The 9,821-nt window shown below is 41.3% G+C and overlaps 1 protein-coding gene across 2 annotated transcripts in view; it reads left to right on the top strand.

Annotated features, from left to right (window-relative positions):
- Positions 1 to 257: 257 nt before the first annotated feature.
- ARHGAP19 (Rho GTPase activating protein 19) overlaps positions 258 to 9,821 on the top strand; it is a 60,758-nt gene continuing 51,194 nt past the window's right edge. The window contains exon 1 of one of the 2 annotated variants that reach the window (XM_065923005.1): positions 258 to 326. In XM_065923005.1, coding sequence (XP_065779077.1) covers positions 271 to 326 — 56 coding nt within the window. In that variant the 5' untranslated portion in view covers positions 258 to 270. Of the gene's footprint in view, positions 327 to 516; positions 627 to 9,821 lie in introns of those variants that run through there. The other variant, XM_065923006.1, reaches the window with a different exon arrangement.

The following is a 9,821-nucleotide window of genomic DNA, read 5'->3' as shown; positions in this document are numbered from 1 at the left end:
AATAAGAAACTACAACTCCCCGCAGGCCACGGGGCTGGGTCTCCCACCGCCCCCTCCTTGGCCCCTCACCCCTTTCTTTTCCTCCACGACAGGGGGCCACTAATGGCGGTTAGTTATTTGAATAGACCAATAATATCATGAAGCTATTCCGGCTGAGGGGGGGCGGGCAAGTTATCCAATCGTATAAAAAAGGGGGTAACACTTTAGCCAATCCAAAGGCATGAGGGCGGGGCCAAGGTTGGGGGCGGTGAAAGAAGTTTGCTGACTAAGATGGCGGCTGAGGCGCAGAGTGAAGGGGAGGTGCCAGCCCGGGAATCTGGCCGGAGGTGAGCCCAGTTCTTGGTCCAGCTGCCTAGGAAACGAGGCCGTGGGCTGGTCGCACTGACGCCTTTCTCTTGGGTCACGGTGACCCAGGGGGCCAGGCTTTGTTCCTTTTTTCTGCGGCGTTTCTCATCTTTGCGCCTGCGGGGACTGAGGCTCGGTGGTCCGGCGCCGGCGCTGCGCACAGCCAGGACCCTGTTTGGTCCAGCTGATGCTATTGGGAGGTCCACTAGCGGGGTTGGCTGCAAACTGACCTGTTTGTGGTGGCAACGCTGCGTGCCTTTGCGCTGAGACTCATCTTGATGGTGAGGAAACAAGCCCAGAGCTGTTAAGCGAATTCCCCAACGTCGCACAGCGCCGGGAGAGAACGCTGTCACTACTTTTTAATCTCTTCCAAGGCAGTTTATATGGTTAAGTCGGAGCACAGATTTGAGTGTCGTTTAGATATGGATTTGAGTCCTTGGACCAGTTAAACATTTGAAAAATTTTATAGTAGTGAAAACACTTAGCATGAGATCTACCCTGTTGGTAAAATTTTAAGAGTACGGTGAGTGCTGTCGACTGTAGGTAGTGTTGTGCAGCAAATCTCAAGAGCTTATTCATTTTGCATAACTGAAACTTTAAGTAAATAGTAACTTCCCATTGCTCTTCTTGCAGCTGCTAACAAGCCCCATTCCATTCTTTATTTCTGTGACTTTGAGTATTTTAGACACCTTGTGTAAGTGGATACCTCATATAAGTGGAATCATTTGTCTTTCTGTTAGCATAATGTCCTCAAGTTTCATCCATACTGTCACATACTGCAGAATTTTCTTTTTTAAAGGCAAGTAATGTTCCACCTTATGTATGTACCATGTTTTGCCTGTATCTATTCATATGTCCATGGACATTTAGGTTACTTCCACATCTTGGCAATTGTTAATTGTGCCTCAGTGAACATGAGACTGCTAATGATTCTTAGAGATCCTGATTTCATACTTTTGGATAAATACAAAGAAGTAGATTGCTGGGTCCTAGGGTAGTTCTATTTTAAATTTTTTTGGTGAACTTCTAGGCTACTCTCTGCTGTTGTTTAGTCTCTTCATTGTGTCTTATTGTTTTGCAACCCTATGGACTATAGCCCGCCAGGCTCCTCTGTCCATGGGATTTCCCAGGCAGGGATACTGGAGGGGGTTGCCAGGAGATCTTCCCGACCCAGGGATCAAACTGGTGTCTCCTGCATTGATAGGTGGATTCTTTACCACTGAGCTATGCACTGCCCTATTTTGTTTTCCTACCAACAGTATACAAAGGTTCCAGATTCTCCAGGTCCTCACCAACACTTTTTTTTTTTTTAAATCATAGCCATCCTGACAGGTGTGAGATGGTACCTACTGTGGTGAGGAACAAGGCAAGGCTGCCCAGTCTTGCCACTTCTGCTCAACATGGTATTAGAAGTCCTAGCCAGAGCAGTTAGGCAAGAAAAAGAAACAAGGAGGGATCGAAATAAGAAAAGGAAGAAGTAAAGTCATCCCTCTTTGCAGACATGATTTTATATATAGGAAATCCTTAAGATGCTAACAGAAAAAACTATTAGAATTTATAAACAAGTTCAAGTTTCAGGATACAAAATCAACATGCAAAAATCAGTTATGATTCTATACACTAATAATGAACTATCTGAAAAGAACATTAGGAAAAGAATCATAATTATAGGAGCACTAAAAAGAATTAAATACTTGGGCCAGTTTTTATTATTTTTTTTTTTCTTTTTTTTTAAAAAATATTTATTTGGCAGTGCTGGGTCTTAGTTTCAGAATGTGGGATCTTTAGTTAACAGCATATGGGATCTAGTTCCCTAACCAGGGATTGAACCCAGGTCCCCTGAATTGGGAATGTAGAGTCTTAGCCACTGGACCACCAGGGAAGTCCCTTGGGCCAGTTTTTAAACTTCTCTCAGCTTCAGTTTCTTCATTTGTAAATGGATGTAATGATGTCTACTACAGAGAATGTCAGGATTAAACCAGACAATCCTTTTAAAGCTGTCAGTGCTGAACCTAATAGTTAATAACCACTCCATACTTAATAGTTTTTTGTTCTTCTAGTAGAACTAAAGAACAGATCAGAGGAATCGGTTTAGGAAATCATTGCTTTATTTCTACAGAATGTTTTCTCCCAAGTTGGCATACTGAAATTTAGCTTTTCCTAGAAAGAATTTCTAGTTGGTTTAACCCCAGCTTTAAGAACTTAGTTGTCTTAATTGGGGAAAATGCATATTGGAATTCAGTGAAAGAAAAAGAAAGGTCGCTCAGACATGTTCGACTCTTTGTGACCCCATGGACTGTAGACTACCACACCCCTCCATCCATGGGATATTCTTGAGTACTGGAGTGGGTTGTCATTTCCTTCTCCAGAGGATCTTCCCAACCCAGGGATCGAACCTGGGTCTCCCGCATTGTAGACAGACGCTTTACCATCTGAGCCTCCAGGGAAGTCTTAATTCAGTAGAGTGAGCTTATTTATAGTGTTGTTTGAGTCTCTAAGTCTTCTGACTCTTTTTTAAAAAAGATTAATTTTTTTATCGAGGGTTAATTGCTTTACAAAATTTTGTTGTTTTCTGTCAAACCTCAACATGAATCAGCCATAGGTATACATATATCCCCTCTGAACCTCCCTCCCTTCTCCCTCCCCATCCTACCCCTTAAGGTTGATATAGAGTCCTTGTTTGAGTTTCCTGAGCCACATAGCAAATTCCTGTTGGCTATCTATTTTGCATATGGGAGTTTGACTTTTTTGCAACCCCATGGGCTTTAGCCCACCAGGCCTGTGTTTTATACATTGCCCCAGTGTAAATGAGTAAAACCTTTGATTGGTATCTGTTGATGCTATTTGTACTGAATAGGAGAATCCACATCCCGGAGAGCTGGGTTTGTGGGTAGGACCTGGACTCCTTACTTAGCAGAGATGAGAGTGGTTGTATGTTATTTCATATTTTATAGGGAAGAATTTTCCCCTCTTGGAGCTGCCTATAAATGATTGGGTATTACCGCCCCCGCCCCCCGCCGAAACCTAGAGGGAATTGATGAGTTTGATTAGATTGTCCTTTAGTCTGCTTTAAAATCTTGAATTGTGATGAAAATCTGAAGACAAAATACCATTTGACAGCAGGAATAGTTTGAATTTCTTTAAAGGATATTGCTATATGAATTTAAATTTGGGGTAATAGTATTAGTTACATAATCAGTCGACAGTCACAGACTGTTATCTGAACCTGAAATAGTTCATAGAGAAGTTGAGTTTTCTAAGGGCTTTTTGAGGGCAGGTCATGTATATTTTTATTATGTATTCCCAACAATTAGGTTTGTGTAGGTGGTCTACAGTTTACTGGCCAATACTTTGGCTGGTTGATGCAAATAGCTGACTCATTGGAAAAGACCCTGATGGTTTTGAAAGATTGAAGGCAAAAGGAAAGGAGGGCGGCAGAGGATGAGATGGTTGGATAGCATCACCAACTCAGTGGACATGAACTTGAGCAAACTACAGGAGATAGTGAGGGACAGGGAGGCCTGGTGTCCTGCAGTCCATGGGTTCACAGAATCGGACACGACTTACTGACTGAACAACAATAACAAGGTGGTCAGTAGTGAATGAATAATAGTTTTTGGTATTTTTAAGACAAAAATATTACCTTGTGATAAATGCCATACAAATTACTTTATGCTCTGCAGATATTAACCTTTCTAATCTTCTGTTGGTGGTATGGTCCCTTGTAGTTCATAAAGAAGAGGAAAGAATTGTCTGATTTGCACAAATCAGTATATATTTGTGTGTTGAATGGAGAATATCTGATCATCTGTTTAGAACTGTTTAGCTTTCTAGTTCTTCTTCTTCATTATTCTTTTAAGCCTGCATCTAATAAGGGAAGTCCACAAATTGAAGCTATCCACTCTACCAGTAGTAGTATAAAAATAATAGAAAAAAAAAGTAGAGGCTCTCAAGGGCCAAAGAGAGAAAAAGCAAAAGCAGGAAAAGAATTATAGCCACCTACCCACATAATTGGCAGTAGGGAAATATGGCTCAGCATTTTTTTAGTTGAAAAGAGGCATAAAAAGAAAGTCCTAACTATTATTAGATGAAGAGGGGAAATTGATAACAAAGAGTCACAGGCATTTTAACCTCAATATTCTCTGAAAAAAAGAAACCCACTGTGAACCAGAAAAAGCAAATAAGAACATTTAGGAGTGGAGGGAGGCAGAGCAAGTCATGGAAGCGATAGCATTTGTGAAAAGTTGGAGACAGTTAATATACCAGCAGTTTCTAAGTTTTGGAGCCCTGCCCATGGGACTTAGGAACAGCAGGAAGCTTTGGAACAGACTTTGGGATAGTTACATCCCAGTTTGGAAATGTTTTTGGAGGAAGGAAGGTGCCTGAAGATGGGGAAAGTGTCCTATATCCTGCTGAATCACTACACTGTAGACTTTGTAAAGTCCCTTTTTAAAATTACATTGTTCTTTTCTCTTAGAAGACAACAGTGTGGCCCTTCAAGAAAAGTGATAGATCGAACCCGTTGATCTTAGGAAGAATTTTCTGTTTTCACTTGTAAAAGTAGAAAACATGGTTTAAATGTCTGAATCCAGTTTTTTTTGGCTGCTAAGCTGTGAGGTATTCAGGATCTTAGTTTCCCGACTAGGGATTGAACCTGGGCCCATGGCAGCAAGAGCACCGAGTCCTAACCACTTGACCACCAGAGAACTCCCTGAGTCTAATTTTTTATTTGTACTGTCAAATTCTGTGAACCGAAATGAGGAATAGATTCTTTAGGGGTCTTTCTTGAATCAGAATCTTTTTATTTTGCATTTTTATCAGTTTATCTGGCTTAGAGAGTTTGACCATTATATTTACAGGCAAGGGCAATCTTGGTGGAAGGAGAGGGGAAGAAGAAAATAGAATTTTAAGGTTAATCTTTATAAACTGGTCAGTGGCCTATCTTTCTTTGCCTCTAACCTTTAGCTGTAGAGTTTGTAAGGTTAAAGAGTGTTGAAGAAGGAGGTTTTTGGGTGGTTGTGTGGAAGGTCCTTAGAAAGCAGGAGTCTTTTTGTTACTGCAAGTTCAAAAAACTGTTTTATCTGTTAAACGGATTTAAGGACTGATTCCATTCAGGTTCATAAGCCAATTGATAAGGCAATTTAGGTAATTTGCATAAAGTATATTAATGAACTTATTTACAAACCAGAAGTAGATTCATAGACATAGAAAACAAGCTTATGCTTACCAAAGGAGAAAGAAAGGTGGTGGTGGGGAGGGATGGGATAAATTAAAGAACTTGGGGTCAGTAGACACTATATCTAAAATAAACAACAAGGACCTATTCATCAATAGCACAGGGAACTATCTTCAATATCTTCTAATAATCTGTAGTGGAAAAGAATCCGAAAAAGGAATACGCACACACACATATATAACTGAATCACTTTGTCTGAAACTTTGTAAATCAACTATGCTTCAATAAAAAAGAAAAAAAGAATATACCTCGTCTGTATGTCAGGTTGTCCCTTTTTATCTTTAAAAGAGACTTATTACAGTTGATTGATTAGATCATTGCTTTCTTTCATTTTTTAATCAGCACTTACCACTACTTTCTTCCTGAAGATACCTTCTGGCTACCTTGAGTCAGTTCAGTTCAGTTACTCAGTTGTGTCTGACTCTTTGCGACCCCATGAATCGCAGCATACCAGGCCTCCCTGTCCATCACCAACTCCCGGAGTTTACTCAAACCCATGTCCACTGAGTCGGTGATGCCATCCAGCCATCTCATCCTCTGTTGTCCCCTTCTCCTCCTGCCCCCACCCCCTCCCAGCACCAGGGTTTTTTCCAATGAGTCAACTCTTTGCATGAGGTAGCCAAAGTATTGGAGTTTCAGCTTCAACATCAGTCCTTCCAGTGAATACCCAGGACTGATCTCCTTTAGGATGGACTGGTTGGATCTCCTTGGAGTCAAAGGGACTCTCAAGAGTCTTCTCCAACACCACAGTTCAAAAGCATTAGTTTTTCGGTGCTCAGCTTTCTTCACAGTCCAACTTTCACATCCATACATGACCACTGGAAAAACAATAGCCTTGACTAGACGGACCTTTGTTGGCAAAGTAATGTCTCTGCTTTTTAATATGCTCTCAAGGTTGGTCATAACTTTCCTTCCAAGGAGTAAGTGTCTTTTAATTTCATGGCTGCAGTCACCATCTGCAGTGAATTTGGAGCCCAGAAACATAAAGTCTGACACTGTTTCCACTGTCTCCCCATCTATTTCCCATGAAGTGATGGGACCAGATGCCATGATCTTAGTTTTCTGAATGTTGAGCTTTAAGCCAACCTTTTCACTCTCCTCTTTTACTTTCATCAAGAGGCTTTTTAGTTCCTTTTCACTTTCTGCCATAAAGGTGGTGTCATCAGCATATCTGAGGTTATTGATATTTCTCCCGGCAATCTTGATTCCCGCTTGTGCTTCCTCCAGCCCAGCGTGTCTCATGATGTACTCTGCATATAAGTTAAATAAGCAGGGTGACAATATACAGCCTTGACGTACTCCTTTTCCTATTTGGAACCAGCCTGTTGTTCCATGTCCAGTTCTAACTGTTTCCTATTAATTACATTTTATTAACCATGTTTCTAGAAATGCCAGAGTCCATCTATTTTATGCTGATATTTTGCTAGTTTTACCTGATACTTTAGTCAGAGTTCAACTAGGACACAGAAACTATACAGTAATTTGAACAAAGAAAATTTAGTATAAAGAGTTATTGATTCTAACAGGGAATTGGAGTAACAAGGGATTGGCTAATAAATAAAGAGATCTCTGAAGAATTACAGATAGAAACCAGAACCAACTATGCACTGCATATGTATATCAAGTCATCCTGGTGTACACTGTATAAATACTATATCTTATCATTTTGTCTGCTAATTATACCTTGATAAAACTGGATAAAAAGAATCCACTATAATTTGTAGGGCTGAGATAGAATGTGCTAAGAAGAGATAGGTACCCTAGGGCAGAGATCTCACGTTGGAGCCACAGAATGGCAGAGAAATAATGTGGTAGAACTTGTTGGAAATTCACCTTCAGGAACCTTCTCGAAACCCACTCCTTTAGGATACTTGGGAAAACTATTCATAGGGAGATGTCTCAGGGGTTGGGAGTTGGGGGGGGGTAGTGGAAAACAGCTGGCTTATGGGTGCTGCTGACTGCTATAATCTGGAGCCTGGCAGTGGAGAGGCTGTGCACGATGCAGGAGCTTGCCTGGAGGAGCAGCTGGAAACCCTAAAGGGAAAGGCGCGGCCTCCTGGTCTGTCTCTGCAGGGTTCTTCATCGGTAATGCTGAACATCGGACCAGCTAGAAAAGGAAGTACACTTAGAGGCTCTGGCTCCATTTTTGCAGAGTAGGGAGTGATGGATGAGAGGCAATAAGTTGATGACTGGCACATGGAAAATCATCTTATCTCCAAGTTGCTGGTTTCCCTTGTTGTAACACTACCTAGGTCTATTCTATAGAGAAGTATGAGGTAGAAGCTTCCATAAACCTCTTATCCTTATCCATCAGAGGGCAGATGGAATGAAAACCACAATCACAGAAAACTAATCAAACTGATCACATGGACCACACCCTTGTCTAACTCAGTGAGAATATGAGCTATGCCATGTAGGGCCACCCAAGATGGATGGGTCATGCTGGAGAGTTCTGACAAAATGTGGTCCACCAGAGAAGGGAATGTCAAACCACTTTAGTATTCTTGCCTTGAGAACCCCAGGAACAGTATGAAAAGGCAAAAAGATAGGACACTGAAAGATGAATTCCCCAGGTTGGTGCCCAGTATGCTACTGGAGAACAGTGGAGAAAAAACTCCAGAAAGAATGAAGAGACGGAGCCAAAGCAAAAACAACACCCAGTTGTGGATGTGATTGGTGATGGAAGTAAGTCCTATGCTGTAAAGAGGAATATTGCCTAGGAACCTGGAATGTTAGGTCCATGAATCAAGGCAAATTGGAGGTGGTCAAACAGGAGATGGCAAGAGTGAACATTGACACGTTAGGAATCAGTGAACTAAAATGGACAGGAATGGATGAATTTAACTCAGATGACCATTATGTCTACTACTGTGGGCAAGAATCCCTTAGAAGAAATGGAGTAGCCATCACAGTAAACAAGAGAGTCCGAAATGCAGTACTTGGATGCAATCTCAAAAATGACAAAATGATCTCTGTTCGTTTCCAAGGCAAACCATTGAATATCACAGTAATCCAAATTTTTGCCCCTATCAGTAATGCTGAGGAAACTGAAGTTGAATGGTTCTATGAAGACCTACAAAACCTTCTAGAACTAACAGCCAAAAAAGATGTCCTTTTTTTTATAGGGGACTGGAATGCAAAAGGAGGAAGTCAAGAGATACCTGGAGTAACAGGCAAATTTGGCCTTGGAGTACAAAATGAAGCAGGGCAAAGGCTAATAGAGTTTTGCCAAGAGAACGCACTGGTCATAGCAAATACCCTCTTCCAACAACACAAGAGAAGACTCTACACATGGATGTCACCAGGTGGTCAATACCGATATCAGATTGATTATATGGTTTGCAGCCAAAGATGGAGAAGCTCTACACAGTCAGCAAAAACAAGACTGGGAGCTGACTGTGGCTCGGCTCATGACCTCCTTGTTGCAGAATTCAGACTTAAATTGAAGAAAGTAGGGAAAACCACTTGACCATTCAGGTATGACCTAAATCAAATCTCTTATGATTTTACAGTGGAAGTGACAAACAGATTCAAGGGATTAGATCTGAGAGACAGAGTGCCTGAAGAACTATGGACGGAGGTTGATGACACTGTACAGGAGGCAATGATCAAGACCATCTGCAAGAAAAAGAAAGGCAAAATGGTTGTCGGAGGAAGTCTTACAAATAGCTGAGAAAAGAAGAGAAGCTAAAAGCAAAGGAGAAAAAGAAAGATATACCCATTTGAATGCAGAGTTCCAAAGAATAGCAAGGAGAGATAAAAAAGCCTTCCTCAGTGACTAATGCAAAGAAATAGAGGAAAACAATAGAATGGGAAAGACCTCCTCAAGAAAATTAGAGCTAGCAAGGGAACATTTCATGCAAAGATGGTCTCACTAAAGGACACAAATGGTATGGACCTAACAGAAGCAGAAGATATTAAGAAGAGGTGTCAAGAATACACAGAAGAACTGTACAAAAAAGATCTTCACGACCCAGATAATCATGATGGTGTGATCACTCACCTAGAGCCAGACATCCTGGAATGTGAAGTCAGGTGGACCTTAGGAAGCATCACTACGAACAAAGCTAGTGGAGGTGATGGAATTCCAGTTGAGCTATTTCAAATCCTGAAAGATGATGCTGGGAAAGTGCTGCACTCAATATGCTGGCAAATTTGGAAAACTCAGCAGTGGCCACAGGACTGGAAAAGGTCAGTTTTCATTCCAATCCCAAAGAAAGGCAGTGCCAAAGAATGTTCA

The sequence above is a fragment of the Muntiacus reevesi genome, chromosome 2 (genome assembly GCF_963930625.1).
Source record: "Muntiacus reevesi chromosome 2, mMunRee1.1, whole genome shotgun sequence".
In the NCBI taxonomy this organism is placed as follows: Eukaryota; Metazoa; Chordata; class Mammalia; order Artiodactyla; family Cervidae; genus Muntiacus; species Muntiacus reevesi.
Note: the sequence above shows the minus strand (reverse complement) of the source record. Positions and strands in the feature narration are given on the sequence as shown.